At 47.3% G+C, this 24,669-nt stretch overlaps 2 protein-coding genes across 2 annotated transcripts in view; one reads left to right on the top strand and one right to left on the bottom strand.

Moving 5' to 3' along the window:
* LOC121844325 (cytosolic endo-beta-N-acetylglucosaminidase-like) overlaps positions 1-11,540 on the top strand; it is a 28,566-nt gene extending 17,026 nt beyond the window's left edge. The window contains 5 exon segments of the mRNA XM_042314305.1: positions 760-902; positions 3,466-3,565; positions 3,974-4,085; positions 10,938-11,118; positions 11,121-11,540. Coding sequence (XP_042170239.1) covers positions 760-902; positions 3,466-3,565; positions 3,974-4,085; positions 10,938-11,118; positions 11,121-11,320 — 736 coding nt within the window. The 3' untranslated portion in view covers positions 11,321-11,540.
* A 3,574-nt stretch (positions 11,541-15,114) lies between these two features.
* On the bottom strand, positions 15,115-22,754 carry scpep1 (serine carboxypeptidase 1; the record flags this gene model as incomplete). The annotated part of the gene is made up of 8 exons (XM_042314307.1): positions 15,115-15,472; positions 16,023-16,186; positions 17,736-17,873; positions 18,362-18,475; positions 18,721-18,805; positions 19,999-20,062; positions 20,551-20,578; positions 22,682-22,754. Coding segments are annotated over 8 exons (729 nt in total), but the record flags the coding sequence as incomplete, so codon positions are not given.
* Positions 22,755-24,669: the final 1,915 nt, after the last annotated feature.

The following is a 24,669-nucleotide window of genomic DNA, read 5'->3' as shown; positions in this document are numbered from 1 at the left end:
CCCTCGCTCCTTGCTCTTCCCCTCGCTCCCTCTCTCTTCCCCTCGCTCCTCGCTCCCTCTCTCTTCCCATCGCTCCCTCTCTTCTCCCTCTCTTCCCCTTCCCCTCTCTTCCCCTTCCCCTCGCTCCCTCTCTTCCCCTTCCCCCCTCGCTCTCTCTCTTCCCCTTCCCCTCGCTCCCTCTCTTCCCCTTCCCCTCGCTCCCTCTCTTCTCCCTCTCTTCCCCTTCCCCTCGCTCCCTCTCTTCCCCTTCCCCTCGCTCCCTCTCTTCTCCCTCTGTTCCCCTTCCCATCGCTCCCTCTCTTCTCCCTCTCTTCTCCCTCTGTTCCCCTTCCCATCGCTCCCTCTCTTCCCCTTCCCATTGCTCCCTCTCTTCTCCCTCTCTTCCCCTTCCCCTCGCTCCCTCTTTCTCCCTCTCTTCCCCTTCCCCATCGCTCCCTCTCTTCCCCTTCCCATTGCTCCCTCTCTTCTCCCTCTCTTCCCCTTCCCATTGCTCCCTCTCTTCCCCTTCCCATCGCTCCCTCTCTTCCCCTTCCCATTGCTCCCTCTCTTCTCCCTCTCTTCCCCTTCCCATTGCTCCCTCTCTCCCCCTTCCCCTCGCTCCCTCTCTTCCCCTTCCCCTCGCTCCCTCTCTTCCCCTTCCCCTCGCTCCCTCTCTTCCCCTTCCCCTCGCTCCCTCTCTTCCCCTTCCCCTCGCTCCCCCTCTTCTCCCTCTCTTCCCCTTCCCATCGCTCCCTCTTTTCTCCCTCTCTCCCCTCCCAGGATCTTTTCTCTCCAGGTGCCTCTATCCTCCAGGGTCTTTGTGTCTCTGATCTATAAGCCGTCTCCTGGGGTCACTGTCTCTCTGGAGTTAAAGACTGCTGATGCTACACTCTGCACACACAGAGGTGTTCAGGATATACCTAGTGAGTCATATCACACAGAGGTCTTCAGGATATACCTAGTGAGTCATATCACACAGTTCAGGATATACCTAGTGAGTCATATCACACAGAGGTCTTCAGGATATACCTAGTGAGTCATATCACACACAGTTCAGGATATACCTAGTGAGTCATATCACACAGAGGTGTTCAGGATATACCTAGTGAGTCATGTCTCACACACAGTTCAGGATATACCTAGTGAGTCATATCACACACAGTTCAGGATATACCTAGTGAGTCATATCTCACACACAGTTCAGGATATACCTAGTGAGTCATATCACACAGAGGTGTTCAGGATATACCTAGTGAGTCATGTCTCACACACAGTTCAGGATATACCTAGTGAGTCATATCACACACAGTTCAGGATATACCTAGTGAGTCATATCACACAGAGGTGTTCAGGATATACCTAGTGAGTCATATCACACACAGTTCAGGATATACCTAGTGAGTCATATCACACAGAGGTGTTCAGGATATACCTAGTGAGTCATATCACACACAGTTCAGGATATACCTAGTGAGTCATATCTCACACACAGTTCAGGATATACCTAGTGAGTCATATCACACAGTTCAGGATATACCTAGTGAGTCATATCACACACAGTTCAGGATATACCTAGTGAGTCATATCACACACAGTTCAGGATATACCTAGTGAGTCATATCACACAGAGATGTTCAGGATATACCTAGTGAGTCATATCACACAGTTCAGGATATACCTAGTGAGTCATATCACACACAGTTCAGGATATACCTAGTGAGTCATATCACACAGTTCAGGATATACCTAGTGAGTCATATCACACACAGTTCAGGATATACAGTGCCTTGCGAAAGTATTCGGCCCCCTTGAACTTTGCGACCTTTTGCCACATTTCAGGCTTCAAACATAAAGATATAAAACTGTATTTTTTTGTGAAGAATCAACAACAAGTGGGACACAATCATGAAGTGGAACGACATTTATTGGATATTTCAAACTTTTTTAACAAATCAAAAACTGAAAAATTGGGCGTGCAAAATTATTCAGCCCCCTTAAGTTAATACTTTGTAGGGCCACCTTTTGCTGCGATTACAGCTGTAAGTCGCTTGGGGTATGTCTCTATCAGTTTTGCACATCGAGAGACTGAAATTTTTTCCCATTCCTCCTTGCAAAACAGCTCGAGCTCAGTGAGGTTGGATGGAGAGCATTTGTGAACAGCAGTTTTCAGTTCATTCCACAGATTCTCGATTAGATTCAGGTCTGGACTTTGACTTGGCCATTCTAACACCTGGATATGTTTATTTTTGAACCATTCCATTGTAGATGTTGCTTTATGTTTTGGATCATTGTCTTGTTGGAAGACAAATCTCCGTCCCAGTCTCAGGTCTTTTGCAGACTCCATCAGGTTTTCTTCCAGAATGGTCCTGTATTTGGCTCCATCCATCTTCCCATCAATTTTAACCATCTTCCCTGTCCCTGCTGAAGAAAAGCAGGCCCAAACCATGATGCTGCCACCACCATGTTTGACAGTGGGGATGGTGTGTTCAGGGTGATGAGCTGTGTTGCTTTTACGCCAAACATAACGTTTTGCATTGTTGCCAAAAAGTTCAATTTTGGTTTCATCTGACCAGAGCACCTTCTTCCACATGTTTGGTGTGTCTCCCAGGTGGCTTGTGGCAAACTTTAAACAACACTTTTTATGGATATCTTTAAGAAATGGCTTTCTTCTTGCCACTCTTCCATAAAGGCCAGATTTGTGCAATATACGACTGATTGTTGTCCTATGGACAGAGTCTCCCACCTCAGCTGTAGATCTCTGCAGTTCATCCAGAGTGATCATGGGCCTCTTGGCTGCATCTCTGATCAGTCTTCTCCTTGTATGAGCTGAAAGTTTAGAGGGACGGCCAGGTCTTGGTAGATTTGCAGTGGTCTGATACTCCTTCCATTTCAATATTATCGCTTGCACAGTGCTCCTTGGGATGTTTAAAGCTTGGGAAATCTTTTTGTATCCAAACCCGGCTTTAAACTTCTTCACAACAGTATCTCGGACCTGCCTGGTGTGTTCCTTGTTCTTCATGATGCTCTCTGCGCTTTTAACAGACCTCTGAGACTATCACAGTGCAGGTGCATTTATACGGAGACTTGATTACACACAGGTGGATTGTATTTATCAACATTAGTCATTTAGGTCAACATTGGATCATTCAGAGATCCTCACTGAACTTCTGGAGGGAGTTTGCTGCACTGAAAGTAAAGGGGCTGAATAATTTTGCACGCCCAATTTTTCAGTTTTTGATTTGTTAAAAAAGTTTGAAATATCCAATAAATGTCGTTCCACTTCATGATTGTGTCCCACTTGTTGTTGATTCTTCACAAAAAAATACAGTTTTATATCTTTATGTTGGAAGCCTGAAATGTGGCAAAAGGTCGCAAAGTTCAAGGGGGCCGAATACTTTCGCAAGGCACTGTACCTGAGTTGTAAAGTGTTGTATTATTATTGATGTGTGTGTGTCTGTGTGTGTGTGTGTGTGTGTGTGTGTGTAGCCAGCAGTATTGAGCCTGTTGCTTTAACAGAGGACCACCAGTTGATGAGACAGTTCTCTCAGAGCTGTGGACAGTGGAACCCAGACGGATGGACTGTCAGGTAAGAAGACCTGTGTGTGTGTGTGTTGGAGCTGCAGGGCTGTGCTCTGAGAGATGTGTGTGTGTGTGTGTGTGTGTGTGTGTGTGTGTGTGTGTGTGTGATATAGGCTAGTAATACTGTTTGTAATAACGTGTGTGTGTGTGTGATATAGGCTAGTAATACTGTTTGTAATAACGTGTGTGTGTGTGTGTGTGTGTGTGTGTGATATAGGCTAGTAATACTGTTTGTAATAACGTGTGTGTGTGATATAGGCTAGTAATACTGTTTGTAATAACGTGTGTGTGTGTGTGTGTGTGTGTGCCAGGTGTTCCCAGTTGGAGCTGCAGGGCTGTGCTCTGAGGGATGTGTGTGTGTGTGTGTGTGTGATATAGGCTAGTAATACTGTTTGTAATAACGTGTGTGTGCCAGGTGTTCCCAGTTGGAGCTGCAGGGCTGTGCTCTGAGGGATGTGTGTGTGAGCGTGCAGCGTGATGGAGGAGATAAGGACACACCCTTCAAATGCCGGGTCGGAGAGATTATGGTGAGAGAGAGAGAGACCTTACCACAGAATTACCAGTCACCAGAATCATATCTGTCCCCGACTCTTAGGCCTGGGGCCTCACTTATCAATATTGTTTAGAAACTGTTTTAAAATACGGAATTTAGAATGTTCGTAAGCATAGAGAAAAAAAAGTGAGATTTCTAGAACAATCCTAAGAGCATTATAGGCACACCGGTAGGATATAACCGTTGATAAATACCGATTGTTCTCTGCCTCAGTGCTCGTGCATTGACCTTGGCTACCACATACAGCAGAATGAATGAGTCGTATTTTCCACCTGGCCACCACATACAGCAGAATGAACCAGTCCTTCTTCCCACCTGGCCACCACATACAGCAAAATGAATGAGTCGTGTTTTCCACCTGGCCACCACATACAGGAGAATGAACCAGTCCTTCTTTTGGCCACCACATACTGGCCACCACATACAGCAGAATGAACCAGTCCTTCTTTTCACCTGGCCACCACATACAGCAGAATGAACCAGTCCTTCTTTCCACCTGGCCACCACATACAGCAGAATGAACCAGTCCTTCTTTTCCACCTGGCCACCACATACAGCAGAATGAACAAGCCCTTCTTTTCACCTGGCCACCACATACAGCAGAATGAACCAGTCCTTCTTTTCCACCTGGCCACCACATACAGGAGAATGAATGAGTCGTATTTTCCACCTGGCCACCACATACAGCAGAATGAACCAGTCCTTCTTTCCACCTGGCCACCACATACAGCAGAATGAACCAGTCCTTCTTTTCCACCTGGCCACCACATACAGGAGAATGAATGAGTCGTATTTTCCACCTGGCCACCACATACAGGAGAATGAACCAGTCCTTCTTTTCCACCTGGCCACCACATACAGCAGAATGAACCAGTCCTTCTTTTCCACCTGGCCACCACATACAGCAGAATGAACCAGTCCTTCTTTTCCACCTGGCCACCACATACAGCAGAATGAACAAGCCCTTCTTTTCCACCTGGCCACCACATACAGGAGAATGAACCAGTCCTTCTTTTCCACCTGGCCACCACATACAGCAGAATGAATGAGTCGTATTTTCCACCTGGCCACCACATACAGGAGAATGAACCAGTCCTTCTTTTCCACCTGGCTACCACATACAGCAGAATGAACAAGCCCTTCTTTTCCACCTGGCCACCACATACAGGAGAATGAACCAGTCCTTCTTTTCCACCTGGCCACCACATACAGCAGAATGAACCAGTCCTTTTTCCACCTGGCCACCACATACAGGAGAATGAACCAGTCCTTCTTTTCCACCTGGCCACCACATACAGCAGAATGAACCAGTCCTTCTTTTCCACCTGGCCACCACATACAGGAGAATGAACCAGTCCTTCTTTCCACCTGGCCACCACATACAGCAGAATGAACCAGTCCTTCTTTCCACCTGGCCACCACATACAGCAGAATGAACCAGTCCTTCTTTCCACCTGGCCACCACATACAGCAGAATGAACCAGTCCTTCTTTCCACCTGGCCACCACATACAGCAGAATGAACCAGTCCTTCTTTCCACCTGGCCACCACATACAGCAGAATGAACCAGTCCTTCTTTCCACCTGGCCACCACATACAGCAGAATGAACCAGTCCTTCTTTCCACCTGGCCACCACATACAGCAGAATGAACCAGTCCTTCTTTCCACCTGGCCACCACATACAGCAGAATGAACCAGTCCTTCTTTCCACCTGGCCACCACATACAGCAGAATGAACCAGTCCTTCTTTCCACCTGGCCACCACATACAGCAGAATGAACCAGTCCTTCTTTCCACCTGGCCACCACATACAGCAGAATGAACCAGTCCTTCTTTCCACCTGGCCACCACATACAGCAGAATGAACCAGTCCTTCTTTCCACCTGGCCACCACATACAGGAGAATGAACCAGTCCTTCTTTCCACCTGGCCACCACATACAGCAGAATGAACCAGTCCTGGCCACCACATACAGCAGAATTCCTTCCCACCTGGCCACCACATACAGCAGAATGAACCAGTCCTTCTTTCCACCTGGCCACCACATACAGGAGAATGAACCAGTCCTTCTTTTCCACCTGGCCACCACATACAGCAGAATGAACCAGTCCTTCTTCCCACCTGGCCACCACATACAGCAGAATGAACCAGTCCTTCTTTTCCACCTGGCCACCACATACAGCAGAATGAACCAGTCCTTCTTCCCACCTGGCCACCACATACAGCAGAATGAACGAGTCGTATTTTCCACCTGGCCACCACATACAGCAGAATGAACCAGTCCTTCTTCCCACCTGGCCACCACATACAGCAGAATGAACGAGTCCTTCTTTCCACCTGGCCACCACATACAGCAGAATGAACCAGTCCTTCTTTCCACCTGGCCACCACATACAGCAGAATGAACCAGTCCTTCTTTCCACCTGGCCACCACATACAGCAGAATGAACCAGTCCTTCTTCCCACCTGGCCACCACATACAGCAGAATGAACCAGTCCTTCTTCCCACCTGGCCACCACATACAGCAGAATGAACCAGTCCTTCTTTCCACCTGGCCACCACATACAGCAGAATGAACCAGTCCTTCTTTCCGCCTGGCCACCACATACAGCAGCGTCTTTGGATCCTCACATAACCTTTCACCTGGCCACCACATTCGGCAGCGTCTTTTGATCCTCACATAACCTTTCACCTTTCACATTAAGAGAGGAAGCATTTCCTGTTCACATCCAGTCGATGAACTCGTTTTGGGATGTGGTGTTTTTAATGGCGACGTGGGGGCCGTCGAGTTCTCTGTTCCTTATTTGGGAACCCTGATGGAAAAGAAACCCCTCTTGACTTCAACCTGTTTGTTTAGCTGATGATTGCATCTGAAACGTCGGCTCATCGAGGGCTGGGAGATGCCGCTCGGCAAGTTCCCGGTGAAAGTGCTCGTTGCCAAACCCCCCAAGGGTGGACAGCACTTGGATGTGCACCGGAACGGCATGTGTTTGCCTTTCTAAAGTAGCTCTTAAATCCTCGATAATCCTATAAGGTTGGTTTTGGGAAATGATATCTGATGAGCCAATCTGTATTTTCTGGGGGAAAAAAGTCCCACCGGTCTCTAAAAAGCGGTCTGCTAAATGTAGCGTGTGTAAATCCTCAAACAGGGCAAGATCATCTCTCATTGGATTTCCCATTATCTCTGTCTTTTATAGTGTTTTAGCAAATGTGCATCTAATTTAACAAATGACTGGACTTTATATAGATTATTATCGTAACAAATGACTGGACTTTATATAGATTATTATCGTAACAAATGACTGGACTTTATATAGATTATTATCATAACAAATGACTGGACTTTATATAGATTATTATCGTAACAAATGACTGGACTTTATATAGATTATTATCGTAACAAATGCACTGATGTGGTCTAATTATATGATACAGCCTGTTGAGATACTCTACATGACCAACAGTATGTGGACACCTTCTAGTCGAACACCTCATAAACAAATCATGGGCATTAATATGGAGTTGGTCCCCCGCTTGCTGCTATAACAGCCCCCACTCTTCTGGGAAGGCTTTCCACTAGATGTTGTAACATTGCTGCTATAACAGCCTCCACTCTTCTGGGAAGGCTTTCCACTAGATGTTGGAACTTTGCTGCGGGGACTTGCTTTCATTCAGCCACAAGAGCATTAGTGAGGTCGGGCTCTGATGTTGAGCGATTAGGGCTGGCTCACAGTCAAATCAAATCAAATCAAATTTTATTTGTCACATACACATGGTTAGCAGATGTTAATGCGAGTGTAGCGAAATGCTTGTGCTTCTAGTTCCGACAATGCAGTAATAACGAACAAGTAATCTAACTAACAATTCCAAAAAACTACTGTCTTATACACAGTGTAAGGGGATAAAGAATATGTACATAAGGATATATGAATGAGTGATGGTACAGAGCAGCATAGGCAAGATACAGTAGATGATATCGAGTACAGTATATACATATGAGATGAGTATGTAAACCAAGTGGCATAGTTAAAGTGGCTAGTGATACATGTATTACATAAGGATGCAGTCGATGATATAGAGTACAGTATCTACGTATGCATATGAGATGAATAATGTAGGGTAAGTAACATTATATAAGGTAGCATTGTTTAAAGTGGCTAGTGATATATTTACATCATTTCCCATCAATTCCCATTATTAAAGTGGCTGGAGTAGAGTCAGTGTCATTGACAGTGTGTTGGCAGTAGCCACTCAATGTTAGTGGTGGCTGTTTAACAGTCTGATGGCCTTGAGATAGAAGCTGTTTTTCAGTCTCTCGGTCCCAGCTTTGATGCACCTGTACTGACCTCGCCTTCTGGATGACAGCGGGGTGAACAGGCAGTGGCTCGGGTGGTTGATGTCCTTGATGATCTTTATGGCCTTCCTGTAGCATCGGGTGGTGTAGGTGTCCTGGAGGGCAGGTAGTTTGCCCCCGGTGATGCGTTGTGCAGACCTCACTACCCTCTGGAGAGCCTTACGGTTGAGGGCGGTGCAGTTGCCATACCAGGCGGTGATACAGCCCGCCAGGATGCTCTCGATTGTGCATCTGTAGAAGTTTGTGAGTGCTTTTGGTGACAAGCCGAATTTCTTCAGCCTCCTGAGGTTGAAGAGGCGCTGCTGCGCCTTCCTCACGATGCTGTCTGTGTGAGTGGACCAATTCAGTTTGTCTGTGATGTGTATGCCGAGGAACTTAAAACTTGCTACCCTCTCCACTACTGTTCCATCGATGTGGATGGGGGTGTTCCCTCTGTTGTTTCCTGAAGTCCACAATCATCTCCTTAGTTTTGTTGACGTTGAGTGTGAGGTTATTTTCCTGACACCACACTCCGAGGGCCCTCACCTCCTCCCTGTAGGCCGTCTCGTCGTTGTTGGTAATCAAGCCTACCACTGTTGTGTCGTCCGCAAACTTGATGATTGAGTTGGAGGCGTGCGTGGCCACGCAGTCGTGGGTGAACAGGGAGTACAGGAGAGGGCTCAGAACGCACCCTTGTGGGGCCCCAGTGTTGAGGATCAGCGGGGAGGAGATGTTGTTGCCTACCCTCACCACCTGGGGGCGGCCCGTCAGGAAGTCCAGTACCCAGTTGCACAGGGCGGGGTCGAGACCCAGGGTCTCGAGCTTGATGACGAGCTTGGAGGGTACTATGGTGTTGAATGCTGAGCTGTAGTCGATGAACAGCATTCTCACATAGGTATTCCTCTTGTCCAGATGGGTTAGGGCAGTGTGCAGTGTGGTTGAGATTGCATCGTCTGTGGACCTATTTGGGCGGTAAGCAAATTGGAGTGGGTCTAGGGTGTCAGGTAGGGTGGAGGTGATATGGTCCTTGACTAGTCTCTCAAAGCACTTCATGATGACGGATGTGAGTGCTACGGGGCGGTAGTCGTTTAGCTCAGTTACCTTAGCTTTCTAAGTTTAGCTCAGTTACCTTAGCTTTTCTAAGGTAACTGAGTTACCTTAGCTTTCGGCGTTCCAATTCATCCCAAAGGTGTTTGATGGGGTTGAGGTCAGGGCTATGTGCAGGCCAGTCAAGTTCAGCATTGTCATGCTGAAACAGGAAAGGGCCTTCCCAAAACTGTTGCCACAAAGTTGAAAGCACAGAATCGTCTAGAATTGTTAAGATTTCCCTTCACTGGAACTAAAGGGCCCGAACCATGAAAAACAGCCCCAGACCATTATTCCTCCTCCACCAAACTTTACAGTTGGCACTATGCATTGGGGCAGGTAGCGTTCTCCTGGCATCTGCCAAACCTAGATTCATCCGTCAGACTTCCAGATTTTTTTTTTTTACCTTTATTTAACTAGGCAAGTCAGTTAAGAACACATTCTTATTTTCAATGACGGCCTAGGAACAGTGGGTTAACTGCCTTGTTCAGGGCCAGAACGACAGATTTTTACCTTGTCAGCTCGGGGATTCGATCTTGCAACCTTTTGGTCCAAGTCCAACGCTCTAACCACTAGGCTACCTGCCGCCCCATGGTGAAGCGCAATTCATCACTCCAGAGAAACGCGTCTACTGCTCCAGAGTCCAATGGCGACGAGCTTTACACCACTCCAGGTGACACTTGCCTTTGCGCATGGTGATCTTAGGCTTGTGTGCGGCTGCTCGGCCATGGAAACCCATTGCAAGAAGCTCCCGACGACGTTGCTTCCAGAGGCAGTTTGGAACTCGGTAGTGAGTGTTGCAACCGAGGATAAGATTTTTATGTGCTACGTGTTTCGGCACTTGGCGGTCCCGTTCTGTGAGCTTGTGTGGCCTACCACTTTGCGGCTGAGCCGTTGTTGCTCCTAGACATTTCCACTTCACAATAACAGCACTTACAGTTGACCAGGGTAGCTCTAGCAGGGCCGACTGACTTGTTGGAAAGGTGGCATCCTATGATGGTGCCACGTTGAAAGTCACTGAGCTCTTCAGTACGGGCCATTCTACTGCCTTCTACTGTTTGTCTATGGAGATTGCTTGGCTGTGTGCTACATTTTATATACCTGTAAGCAACAGGTGTGGCTGAAATAGCTGAATCCACTAATTTTAAGGGGTGTCCAAAATATTTTTGGATATATAGTATATATGTGACCAACAAATGCATATCTGTATTCCCAGTCATGTGAAATCCATAGATTAGGGCCTAATGAATTGATTTATTTCAACTCAGTAAAATCTTTAATTGTTCCATTTATATTTTTGTTCAGTATAAGTTGTAAGTGTTTGTACATTTTAGTCATTTATAAAAGTGATTGATTTGTGTGTCCGTGTTTCTTATAAGATGTCTGTCTGTCTCCCTCCTCCCAGATCCTGGATGCTGAGTCCCTCTCCGTTCCTCCCCTCCCAGTCCAGAGTGTGTGTCTCTATGACGTGGTGTGGCTGAGGGGCGCCAATAAACTTAATCTCAACGCCACCCTGCGCTGGCGCTACCCTGCCCAACTCGTACGCCACTTCCTGGTGTACTGGCGCCGGCTGAGGGGTCCAGACCCCGGATCCCATCTGGCAAGCTGTCCCTGATTGGCCGAGCCTACTGCCCCTTATTCCGTGTGACTGAGCTGACGGTTCCAGAACCTCCAGGTCTTCTAGAACTGGTGGTGGAACCCGTGTCCCGGGAGGGGTTCCGTGTTCCTGAGTCCCAATGGGGGAGGAGGAGTCTCAGTTATACTGAGGAGAGGACGGACCAATCATAAGACACTGAAAGGGTAGCAATGTACTGGCTGTCCCAAATGGAACCCTATTCCCTATAGTGCACTATATAGGGAATAGGGTGCCATTTGGGATGTACTACTGGACTTGCTACTCCACTTCCTGTCCAGTCAGTGATAACCTGATTCAGTAAGCTAGTTTGTAGTGATGTGATCCTCCTAGTCACCTATAGAGTTAACCATGTTTTTCTAGTCAAGAAAGTATTAAAAAATATAATTATCTTCCCAGAACAATTAGGGGAACGCAATTAAGGCCAGAATCCAACATGAAGCACGCTGTAGGTAATTCCTGATTGAGCAGACATCTGCAGCCCTTACTGTGAATGCAATCTGAGTAGATGCAGGGACATTGCCTTTAAAAAGGTGCATTGTTGAGCTCTCTACAACGTGCCCCCAGGTTCAATCCTCGGAGAGCAAGCAGGACTGGACAGGTGAGAGTAAGCCAGAACGCAGTCCATTGTCTTGCTCTGGGTGCAGAGCAAGGGAAGGATACTTCAAACAGAACATAGAGATTCCGATACATAGAGACCCCATTTGGGCAAAAGACCTTCCCCTCTGCGACTCCTCCGTGACCCAGAAACCAAGTGGTCAAGGAGCGTGTCAATACGTTAATCGGAGAACGAAGGAGGCGGTGGCCCCTCCCATTACGGATTTCCAGAGGATGCACCAGTCTCCTCGCGACAGGAAGTGACACACACCCTTTTATTTTTTCTAAGGAGAAAAGCAAGCACACGTTTAAACTGCACGCTACGCATCCTTTCATCTAGAAAAAGATTATTCACCACATGCTAAATGAATTGAAGCATCAATAAAGATACTATTTAAAAAAACGTTCTGAATGTTGTTGGAGTCATAACATTCCCACTGCAGCGTTCCATGTTGGAGTCATAACATTCCCACTGCAGCGTTCCATGTTGGAGTCATAACATTCCCACTGCAGCGTTCCATGTTGGAGTCATAACATTCCCACTGCAGCGTTCCATGTTGGAGTCATAACATTCCCACTGCAGCGTTCCATGTTGGAGTCATAACATTCCCACTGCAGCGTTCCATGTTGGAGTCATAACATTCCCACTGCAGCGTTCCATGTTGGAGTCATAACATTCCCACTGCAGCGTTCCATGTTGGAGTCATAACATTCCCACTGCAGCGTTCCATGTTGGAGTCATAACATTCCCACTGCAGCGTTCCATGTTGGAGTCATAACATTCCCACTGCAGCGTTGTTGGAGTCATAACATTCCCACTGCAGCGTTCCATGTTGGAGTCATAACATTTCCACTGCAGCGTTCCATGTTGGAGTCATAACATTCCCACTGCAGCGTTCCATGTTGGAGTCATAACATTCCCACTGCAGCGTTCCATGTTGGAGTCATAACATTCCCACTGCAGCGTTCCATGTTGGAGTCATAACATTCCCACTGCAGCGTTCCATGTTGGAGTCATAACATTCCCACTGCAGCGTTCCATGTTGGAGTCATAACATTCCCACTGCAGCGTTCCATGTTGGATAACATTCCCACTGCAGCGTTCCATGTTGGAGTCATAACATTCCCACTGCAGCGTTCCATGTTGGAGTCATAACATTCCCACTGCAGCGTTCCATGTTGGAGTCATAACATTCCCACTGCAGCGTTCCATGTTGGTTACTGAAGGTCTGACAGAGTTCTGTTTAACAAAACAACATGAAGGACATTTTAGAAATGTATGACAGAATTAAAGACTTAGTTTCATATTTTAGTCAACAAATCTCCACCAAAGCATTGAAACAGGCACACTATTTAGAAAAAAAAAAACTTGTATTTATTGTTCTCACACCTCAAATTTACAAAGAAAATCAATCAGTTAAATCAACAGATCTTGAGTACCAGTCCGTATTCTCTGTAGTAGCTCTGGTGCAGGGTGTCTTTCAGCTGCTCTCTCATCTTTGTCTTCCAATAGTGAAGAGTGAAGCCGGGGGGAAAAAAACACCCTGGACCAGAGCTACTGCTGCAAGAGACGAGCTGAACACTGATATAGTGCACCATCTGAAATGGCACCCTATTCAGTGCACCAGTATGGAAGCAGATTTTGTGGTGGATAATGGTACAGTATGGATGAGGGACTGAGCAGTTGGTCATCAGTAATGGTACGGGATAGAGATCAATCTATGATGCTGGACTGAGCAGTCGGTTATATTTGGTGATTCTTCCTGATTGCCTTAAATCCGACGGAGCCATTCCAGCTGGCATCAGAGAGTGTGTGTGAGTGCATGTACTAGAGCTGGGACGATAAAACAAAAATTACAGACAACATCTTCCTCATACCAAATCGTTTTGGGTTATTTTGCTACACAACGTTCCTGTGGATTGTTCTAGAACCATTCTTTGGGGAAATTTTGCTACACAACGTTCCTGTGGATTGTTCTAGAACCATTCTTTGGGGGAATTTTGCTACACAACGTTCCTGTGGATTGTTCTAGAACCATTACCTGGTCAACAGTAATAGTCTATGCATTGTTGTTGATTCCTGCTATGAAAACTCTCTACCTGTCCCTCCGGGCTGGCACCAGGATGAATCAGTTGGACTGGCATTTGATTTCCATAAGGAGACATGTTTTCTTCATGGGACCTCTTCTGTGTGAAGACATGTCATTTAACTGTGAAAATGTATGACCTTTTAATGTGCCATGAACACAACATCATGACTGGTTTTCATCTGATTGTCAAACAAATCACTCCATGAAGTAGGTTAGCCTTGATCTTCATGCTTGAGGGCCACATGATATTCTAATCTAGAGATTTAAATGTTGGTCAAAAGGGAAATAAAATTATGATGAGGGGCGAACGAAACTCTGTGTCCTAGCTAGCTAGCTACCAACCAACCAGTTACCGCTGCCTCCCGCCTTGTGTAACGGAGTCCTAGCTAGCTACCAACCAACCAGTTACCGCTGCCTCCCGCCTTGTGTAACGGAGTCCTAGCTAGCTACCAACCAACCAGTTACCCCTGCCTCCCGCCTTGTGTAACGGAGTCCTAGCTAGCTACCAACCAACCAGTTACCGCTGCCTCCCGCCTTGTGTAACGGAGTCCTAGCTAGCTACCAACCAACCAGTTACCGCTGCCTCCCGCCTTGTGTAACGGAGTCCTAGCTAGCTACCAACCAACCAGTTACCCCTGCCTCCCGCCTTGTGTAACGGAGTCCTAGCTAGCTACCAACCAACCAGTTACCGCTGCCTCCCGCCTTGTGTAACGGAGTCCTAGCTAGCTACCAACCAACCAGTTACCGCTGCCTCCCGCCTTGTGTAACGGAGTCCTAGCTAGCTACCAACCAACCAGTTACCGCTGCCTCCCACCTTGTGTAACGGAGTCCTAGCTAGCAGTGTCCTTCTCTCCCGCCTGCCAAACACGTCGTTAACAGAACTGCAGGAAAGCAAAGTCCGACAGGGCGAAGGTGGGGTTTATCGGCGGTTGGCCTCCAACGTTATGGTTCATTTCCTGAACTGGCTCACCCCCGCCTCCCGATCACAGTCCTAACTTAATAATGGACCAATAGAACTATAAAAAAAAAGGGGTTCCTGCAGATGAAGGAATGACCTTTTAAAAATGTGTCATTTAACAGACGCTCTTATTGCCTCATCTTACAGAAGATGCTCTTATTAGCTCTTCGCTAATGTAAAGTAACTAACCATTAAAAACACTATAGTTCCATTCATCCCGATAGCTAGCTCTTCGCTAATGTAAAGTAACTAACCATTAAACACTATAGTTACATTCATCCCGATAGCTAGCTCTTCGCTAATGTAAAGTAACTAACCATTAAAAACACTATAGTTCCATTCATCCCGATAGCCAGCTCTTCGCTAATGTAAAGTAACTAACCATTAAACACTATAGTTACATTCATCACGATCGGACTTTTAGTCCATGTGGTCCGGCTTTAGCACACCTCCCCCCAAAATAACTGATTTAACAATATTGCAACAAATAAAAAAGGAAATATATCATAATCTGGATTTGTTTGTCTCCATATCGTCCAGCTCTAGTGTGTGCGGTATGCGTGTGTGTGTGTTATTAAGTGAGAGAGTGTGTGAGTGTGTTAGTCCTGCTGTGTGATCATCTTCAGCATCTGCAGTGCCATGGGTCCCTGGTCCGAGGGGATCTGGTAACAGAGAGAGAGCAATGAATCATGGGAGTGCAAGACAAAAATGAAACTAGGGGAGGATCTCAATTGCATAACCTTTCTCCTTGTCTCCTTCTCAAAACCCATTGGATGAGAACGCCAGAGGCCCTTCCCCTCTCATCTTCTCCTCCAACAGGCTTTGAGAAGGAGAGAGGACGCAATTGAGATATTCCCAATGAAAGGCTATAATGACTGAATACTGGGGTTCAATCTTCTGCATCACCTTCCTACTCCGACACTAGGGTCACGTCCCAATAATCTCTCCCTCCTGAAGTGTACACTCATTCACTACTCTCCACCATTGTAAAAACAATGGATTTATGTAGGCATGGGCTATAGAGGATGTTTCCATATACCAGTCATTTTGTTTCAAAACCCATGAAGGGAAGTAAAACAAGGTTGCACTTTGTGAGAAAAGGAGAGATCAATATTACTGTACCAACTCTGATGCTTGACCCCGTTTGAAAAGCTAATAAATATAATGTTGAAAAGAAAAGAGATTTTCGGACACATGTTTCGGTTTCCTCACCATGTGACCAGCCTTGAGGATCCAGTAGAAGGAGAAGTTCTTGTAGGTCTTGTAGAAGGCGCCGGTCACCCCCGGGAAGGCAGGGTCATTGAGGGCAGTCCATTTCATTTGGCTGAAGCTCTGGAGCCCCACCCACTTCAGCTGCTTCACCCATTGCTCCTGACCTGTGATTGGACAAAATCAGTGATCAATTGATCATCTGTATCCAATCAACAATCCTCATGTATGAAAGTCTATCAGGGACCAATAGTCAATGTATTAATGGTAATATTGATTAATGGTTGACCTCACTATAGCCAGGGTTGGAGTGTAACAGATTATAAAAAATAATCTGTTACCAGCTAAAATATAATCAGATGACTACAGATACTTTTGAAAAACTAGATCACTCAGATTACTTTTAAATTCAGAAATAATGTTTGCGTAAAAATCTTCAACATTGAAAAAAGGCGTAAGTTTAAGTTTGTTCCACTTGAGACAGACTAACCACCAATCAGAAACCACTATGATGACTATCCTAATGACCACCAATCAGAAACCACTATGATGACCATCGCCAAATGATGACCACCAATCAGAAACCACGATGACACGCCAAATGATGACCACCAATCAGAAACCACTATGATGACCCGCCAAATGATGACCACCAATCAGAAACCACGATGACACGCCAAATGATGACCACCAATCAGAAACCACGATGACACACCAGATGTGTTTGATGGATTTGCGAGAAAAGAGCAGGAATGGGCTTTTGTAGGCTACAGTCCAAGCTATGTCTTCCAATGGTGCGACTGCTGTCGGCATCCAAAGGTTATCCAACCTGAATAAACGGAGGTCAGGATGACAGCAGTGGTGTAGTCTACGGCAACACGGATACCATTTATGAGATCTACATAGCGTATTGATGTGAATCACACTGCTGCTCTCTCATTTAGCTATGCGCCATAAGGATTGTGGTTGTTGTGGATGGCTGTTCACAAATGTGTATTGTAACCCGATAATGGTTGAATTCAACATGTTTAAACTGCCTGTCAATCATTGTTTTTGAGACCAGTGGACAACCAGTAAAAAAAATGTGATCTTGCAACAGATGCATAGTGCGGATCCCAGCCTGTGGAATAACAGCCTGTGGCGGATCCCAGCCTGTGGAATATAACAGCCTGTGGAATATAACAGCCTGTGGAATATAACAGCCTGTGGAATATAACAGCCTGTGGAATATAACAGCCTGTGGAATATAACAGCCTGTGGCGGATCCCAGCCTGTGGAATATAACAGCCTGTGGCGGATCCCAGCCTGTGGAATATAACAGTCTGTGGCGGATCGCAGCCTGTGGAATAACAGCCTGAGTTCCTGTTCTAAACTCCTCCTCCTAATGTGCTCCAGTCCATCCTGTCAATACCACTTTAATTAAGACCACAATCGGATTCCTGCTGATGAAAAATAATATGTCCAGATCCACATCAGCCCCCGTCCAGATCCACATCAGCCCCTGTCAAGCTGCTACTAACTGATTCCATTCAGAAAGTAACCTCCCCGGCCCTGACGACACCTCCCCGGCCCTGACGACACCTCCCCGGCCCTGACGACACCTCCCCGGCCTCCACTGTTTATGCTTCCACGGATTTCACTACAAAATGTAAGTGTTGCATGATGATTCTGTGCCCCTCCGACCTGTAAACAACTCTAGCTAGGGGAATCACTGACCCATGGTGTCCACTATGAGGTCCAGCTGTCCGTTGTAGACGGTGACGTTGACCCCAGCATCCAACAGCTGATCCACCACGTCCACCACTGACTTCATGAAGTCACCTGACATGCTGCTGAACACTGCCTCAGCCTGACCTAGAGGGGGAAAGAGGGAAGGAGGGTGAGAGATTGAGAAGTGGAGCAGGAGACAGAGGTCAGAGAGGGCACATTTATTTCTAAAGAAAGGTGCAATATGCAACCATTTCCTGGTTACATTTATATATATATTTATATATATATTTTTTAAATAGTTTGCCTAATTTCAGTTTGTGACAAAACAGTCATTGTGTAGATAATCACTGTAACATCTAAATTACGGTGCAATAGCTTTCCATAACCAAAAATACTGTATTTGAGCTGTTTGAAGCTGGTGTACAAGACGCACAAAATGTAACTTAAGAATGTGAAGCATAGAAATAGCACACATAGAATAGATCTACCACTTCTTAGACTTCCTTTCAAGTAGAATGACAGATTTATAAAACATACGTCTATGTGAATTTGGTCGGTTACCAAAAAAGTTAAATTAAATATAAGCACTTTTTAAAATGAATCTATTTTTTGACCCAGTAGCAGTGTCTTACCTCCCCAGGTGACGTTCTGAGGGATGATTCCCAGCTTCTTCCTGATTGGCCCGTTCATCAACTGGCTCAGTGATTGGCGGTGGAGGGGGCTAATGTGGTGCCGCATCAGCAGGGCTGTGGGAGGGACCACGGAAAGTAAACCAATTTTAAAAAAACAGGAAGTGACGGTGTAATCTAGTAAGGACCATCTTCTCACAGACAGTATCATTTGTATCAAAACTTTTTTAACTTGTGTTTTAAATATTGTATGACATCATATTTCATGTATGTTTCTGCATATATGTACCAGGATGTTCAAATAAACCCTTTTTTTTGTTTGTTATTCTCTCGTTTAAGACGGAACTGAAAAGGCATCTTACAGAGGAATCCTTCTCCAGCCACGGAGGACATCTCCTCATCAGGTTCCTGGGTGAGGATGTTGTAGAAGTTGACTCCGTTTGTGTTCTGAAATCAGACGGGAGCTGAATGACCATGGCGTTCACACACACACACACACCACTGACCTGTTCCACGACACTCTGTGATTCACACACAACACACACACCACTGACCCGTTCCACGACACTCTGTGATTCACACCAACACACACACCACTGACCCTGTTCCACGACACTCTGTGATTCACACCAACACACACACCACTGACCTGTTCCACGACACTCTGTGATTCACACACACACACACACCACTGACCTGTTCCACGACACTCTGTGATTCACACACACACCACTGACCTGTTCCACGACACTCTGTGATTCACACACACACCACTGACCTGTTCCACGACACTCTGTGATTCACACCAACACGACTGACCTGTTCCACGACACTCTGTGATTCACACCAACACGACTGACCTGTTCCACGACACTGTGATTCACACACACACACCACTGACCTGTTCTGTGGCCTTCAGGTACTGACCTGTTCCACCGCCTGATTCACACACACACTGCTGCTGACCTGTTCTCACACTCCCGATTCACACCATCACACACCACTGACCTGTTCCACGACACACACACCCACACACTGACACCACTGACCTGTTCCACGACACTGATTCACACCAACACCAAACAAGCTGACCTGTTCCATTCACTTTAAAACACCACCTGTTCCACGACAGTCTCACAGACAAGAACTGACCTGTTCCAGAATGTGATTCAAACACATCAAACCACTGACCTGTAAATGTGCCTGTTCAAAAAACTGACAAACACATGGAAAACGACACTCTGTTTCACTATTGCTGCACACCACACCACTGTGTTCCACGACACTGATTCACACACACACACAGATTCACACAGAGCTCACCCACTGACCTGTTCCACGACACTCTGATACAGGACCCCCACTGACCTGTTCCACGACACTGCAGATGACAGACACAGAACTGAAGTTTGCTTTGCAGTGCAGTTCTGATTCAGGCACCACAACTGACCTGACACAAAACAAAATGGGATTCACTGAAGGGGACCACTGACCTCCCAATACAGTGGTGCCATTCACCCCAACACCACTGACCTGTTCCACACTCTGTGATTCAGGAACACCACTGGTTCCACCAGGGGGTGTGACAACGCCAACACCACTGACTGTTCCACCACTCTGTGACCTACCAACACACTGACCTGTTCCACGACACTCTCAGTGACAGACCAGAGCTCTGGGCCTTCCACCCCTGTTCCACGACAGCTCAGTGACAGACCAGAGGGCTGAAACCTTCAGGGGACCTGACCTGAACACTACCCCAGGTTATACCAGAGACACTGGTTAGGTACTGTGGAGCCAGGGTGGAAACAACGCAGACAGTCGAGGGACCTGTTCCACTGAAACTACAATACCCAGGTACCAAAACAAGCTGCATTTTGTACTCTCCAGACTTTAAAACAACCCAGTCTGCAGTCATCTAGAAGGGAAAACACATGGTTAGCTAAATGGGGAGACTGGGGGTCAAGAACTACATTACAACATACATCACTGTTCACCTCTGGCCGTGCTGAAACCGGAAAAACCTACCTGAACAGAACCCAGGTTATACCAAAACACAGCTGGTTTTGTAGGGGGTGCAACAACCCAGTCTGCAGAAAGAACTGCTGTAAAACACATCAAAATGACCTAAAAAAAAAACATGAACACTACCCCTGGTTATACCGTGTGTGTAGGGAACTCACCGTGGTTACAGATAAGGACCCCAGGTCATAACAGAGTCTGCAGATGAAGAGGAGAAGAAACGGAAGGGGACCTAGAACACTACCCCGGGTTATACCGTCAGTGGGAACAAAAACTGGTTCCACCCCCGGCTAGCTAACAACGCAGAAGGGGGCTACCTGGCTGAAACCAAACAGGGGGTGCCTACCTGAACACTACCCTGGGTTATACCGTCAGTAGGGAACACACTGGTTCCACCCCCCGGCTAGCTAACAACGCAGAAGCAACCAGGGCTGAAATGGAAGGGGGCTACCTGGACTCATCCAATACAGTGGTGCCATACTGAACACTACCCCGGGTTATACTGTCAGTAGGGAACTCACTGGTTCCACCCCCCGGCTAGCTAACAACGCAGAACGAGGGCTGAAACCGAAAGGGGACCTACCTGAACACTACCCCGGATTATACTGTCAGTAGGGAACACACTGGTTAGCTAGCCAGGGGGTGGAACAACGCAGAACGAGGGCTGAAACCGAAAGGGGACCTACCTGAACACTACCCCGGATTATACCGTCAGTAGGGAACACACTGGTTACACACTGGTCACATTGCAAAAAACAGTTTGCTACGGGTGTGCACTTATGAACACACCCCTGGTGACTTTGACCGGAACAGTACAACAACCCCCTCATGCATGAAGCTGTACTGAGCCATCCAGACCAGGGTTTTACAAAAGGAGAAACCTGCAGCAGTAGATTAACCGTTTGTTCAGTCAGTCACATGACCAAACAGGGAACAGCGGAGTACCAAATTACACCTTGTTTCCTGTTGGGCCACTACGGTTCACCAGGGCCCATAGGGCTCTTGGCGTAAGTAGTACACTATATAGGGAATAGTGTGGTATTTGGTACGCAGCGTGTTCACGTGTGGTTAGTGAGCCTGAACTGGACACTAGTGGTAAATCTCAGGCGTTTTTTAAGAGTAGACCTTTCTGGCCAATACAGTGTTGTAAAGACTGGTCTGACTTTTAAAACAGCTGTCTGCTGAAGGTTCTATCAGACATGTTCTGACATTATCTGATATTCACAAGGGAAAAGTCATGTCCTGACGCTCTTCTGAGTGGGCGTCCTGACGCTCTTCTGAGTGGGCGTCCTGACGCTCTTCTGAGTGGGCGTCCTGACGCTCTTCTGAGTGGGCGTCCTGACGCTCTTCTGAGTGGGCGTCCTGACGCTCTTCTGAGTGGGCGTCCTGACGCTCTTCTGAGTGGGCGTCCTGACGCTCTTCTGAGTGGGCGTCCTGACGCTCTTCTGAGTGGGCGTCCTGACGCTCTTCTGAGTGGGCGTCCTGACGCTCTTCTGAGTGGGCGTCCTGACGCTCTTCTGAGTGGGCGTCCTGACGCTCTTCTGAGTGGGCGTCCTGACGCTCTTCTGAGTGGGCGTCCTGACGCTCTTCTGAGTGGGCGTCCTGACGCTCTTCTGAGTGGGCGTCCTGACGCTCTTCTGAGTGGGCGTCCGGACGCTCTGAGTGGGCGTCCGGACGCTCTAAGTGGGCGTCCGGGCGCTCTGAGTGGGCGTCCGGATGCTCTTCTGAGTGGGCGTCCGGAGGTTCGCTCTGAGGTAAATACTGAGTGGAGCGTCCAAGAGTCTCCTGAGCCACTCAGGCAAAGTTACACTGACGGTTCTTTTTTACAGCCTAGAGAGGCTATCAGAAAGAGGTGTTAGAACTGACAGACAGAGGAAAAGGTGTTAGAACAGTAGACAGGGCGTCCTGAGGTGTTAGAACTAGACAGAGGGCGTCCTGAGGTGTTAGAACAGTAGACAGTGGGACGAAAGAGGTGTTAGAACAGTAGACAGGAGAGACCTGAAAGAGGTGTTAGAACAGTAGACAGAGAGAGACAGGGCGTGAGAGACCAGAGAGAGAGAGAGGTGTTAGAACAGTAGACAGAGAGAGGAGTGTTAGAACAGTAGACAGAGAGGGAGAGAGAGAGGTGTTAGAACAGTAGACAGAGAGGGAGTCCGTAGACAGAGAGGGCGAGAGGATGTGTTAGAACAGTAGACAGAGGGCGTCCGGATGTTAGAACAGTAGACAGAGAGAGACAGAAAGATGTTAGAACAGTAGACAGAGGGAGTCCGGAGGTTCCGTGACAGAGAGGTAAATACTGACCCAGTGGAGAGATCCAAGAGTCTCCCAGAGCCACTCCGGCAAAGTTACACTTCAGGGTTCCTTTTTCTACAGCCTAGAGAGAGATAGAGAGAGAGAGGTGTTAGAACAATAGAGAGAGAGAGAGAGAGAGAGAGGTGTTAGAACAGTAGACAATTGGTGAGTGAGAGAGACAAACACACAATTACTAGTCTTTAACATGCCATTACTAACAGTCATTTTACAACGGGTACCAGAAAATTCTCATTATGTATTGTAATTGCTGTTAATATTATTACCACCATAAAAGGTAATTATTATTATTCATCACTAACAGCAGAGTATATTCCAAGTCTTATTTGACCATCGTTGTTACACGTTGACTTTGACAATGGAAAGGCTTTACTTTTGTGGTGCCGAGAGCCGATGAAGTGAAGTCCCCCTCAGTTGGGGTTGATGGAGAACAGACTGCTACATCCCAGATGTACAGGTCTGTGTTTGACGGCTCCCCTTTCAAGCCATCACAAGACGAATAAACTGCTCTGCCTTTACGACTGAATGGCCTGAGGAGGTCAGAAGACAGTCTGTACACCTTGTGATCGGCATTACTGGGGAAACCACCAGCCAGGCTTGAGAGCCAAGAGAGACGCGTACCAACAGAGAGAGAGAGAGACGCGTACCAACAGAGAGAGAGACGCGTACCAACAGAGAGAGACGCGTACCAACAGAGAGAGACGCGTACCAACAGAGAGAGAGAGACGCGTACCAACAGAGAGAGAGACCAACAGAGAGAGAGAGACGCGTACCAACAGAGAGAGAGAGACGCGTACCAACAGAGAGAGAGACGCGTACCAACAGAGAGAGAGACGCGTACCAACAGAGAGAGAGACCAACAGAGAGAGAGACGCGTACCAACAGAGAGAGAGAGAGAGAGCGCGTACCAACAGAGAGAGAGAGACGCGTACCAACAGAGAGAGACGCGTACCAACAGAGAGAGAGACGCGTACCAACAGAGAGAGAGAGAGACGCGTACCAACAGAGAGAGAGAGAGAGAGAGAGAGACGCGTACCAACAGAGAGAGAGAGAGACGAGAGAGAGAGAGAGACGTACCAACAGAGAGAGAGAGAGACGCGTACCAACAGAGAGAGAGAGAGAGAGAGAGAGAGAGACGCGTACCAACAGAGAGAGAGAGAGAGACGCGTACCAACAGAGAGAGAGAGACGCGTACCAACAGAGAGAGAGAGACGCGTACCAACAGAGAGAGAGACCAACAGAGAGCGTACCAACAGAGAGAGAGAGAGACGTACCAACAGAGAGAGAGAGAGACGCGTACCAACAGAGAGAGAGACGCGTACCAACAGAGAGAGAGCGTACCAACAGAGAGAGAGAGAGAGACGCGTACCAACAGAGAGAGAGAGACGTACCAACAGAGAGAGAGAGAGAGAGACGCGTACCAAGAGAGAGAGACGCGTACCAACAGAGAGAGAGACGCGTACCAAGAGAGAGAGACGCGTACCAACAGAGAGAGACGTACCAACAGAGAGAGACGTACCAACAGAGAGAGACGTACCAACAGAGAGAGACGTACCAACAGAGAGAGACGTACCAACAGAGAGAGACGTACCAACAGAGAGAGAGACGTACCAACAGAGAGAGACGTACCAGAGAGAGAGACGCGTACCAACAGAGAGAGACGCGTACCAACAGAGAGAGAGAACAGCGTACCAACAGAGAGAGACGCGTACCAACAGAGAGAGAGAGAGAGACGTACCAACAGAGAGAGAGAGAGAGACGCGTACCAACAGAGAGAGAGAGACGCGTACCAACAGAGAGAGAGAGACGCGTACCAACAGAGAGAGAGACGCGTACCAACAGAGAGAGAGAGACGCGTACCAACAGAGAGAGAGAGAGACAACAGAGAGAGACGCGTACCAACAGAGAGAGAGAGACGCGTACAGAGAGAGAGAGAGACGCGTACCAACAGAGAGAGAGAGAGACGCGTACCAACAGAG

This window comes from Oncorhynchus tshawytscha, unplaced genomic scaffold, assembly GCF_018296145.1.
Source record: "Oncorhynchus tshawytscha isolate Ot180627B unplaced genomic scaffold, Otsh_v2.0 Un_contig_7103_pilon_pilon, whole genome shotgun sequence".
In the NCBI taxonomy this organism is placed as follows: domain Eukaryota; kingdom Metazoa; phylum Chordata; class Actinopteri; order Salmoniformes; family Salmonidae; genus Oncorhynchus; species Oncorhynchus tshawytscha.
Note: the sequence above shows the minus strand (reverse complement) of the source record. Positions and strands in the feature narration are given on the sequence as shown.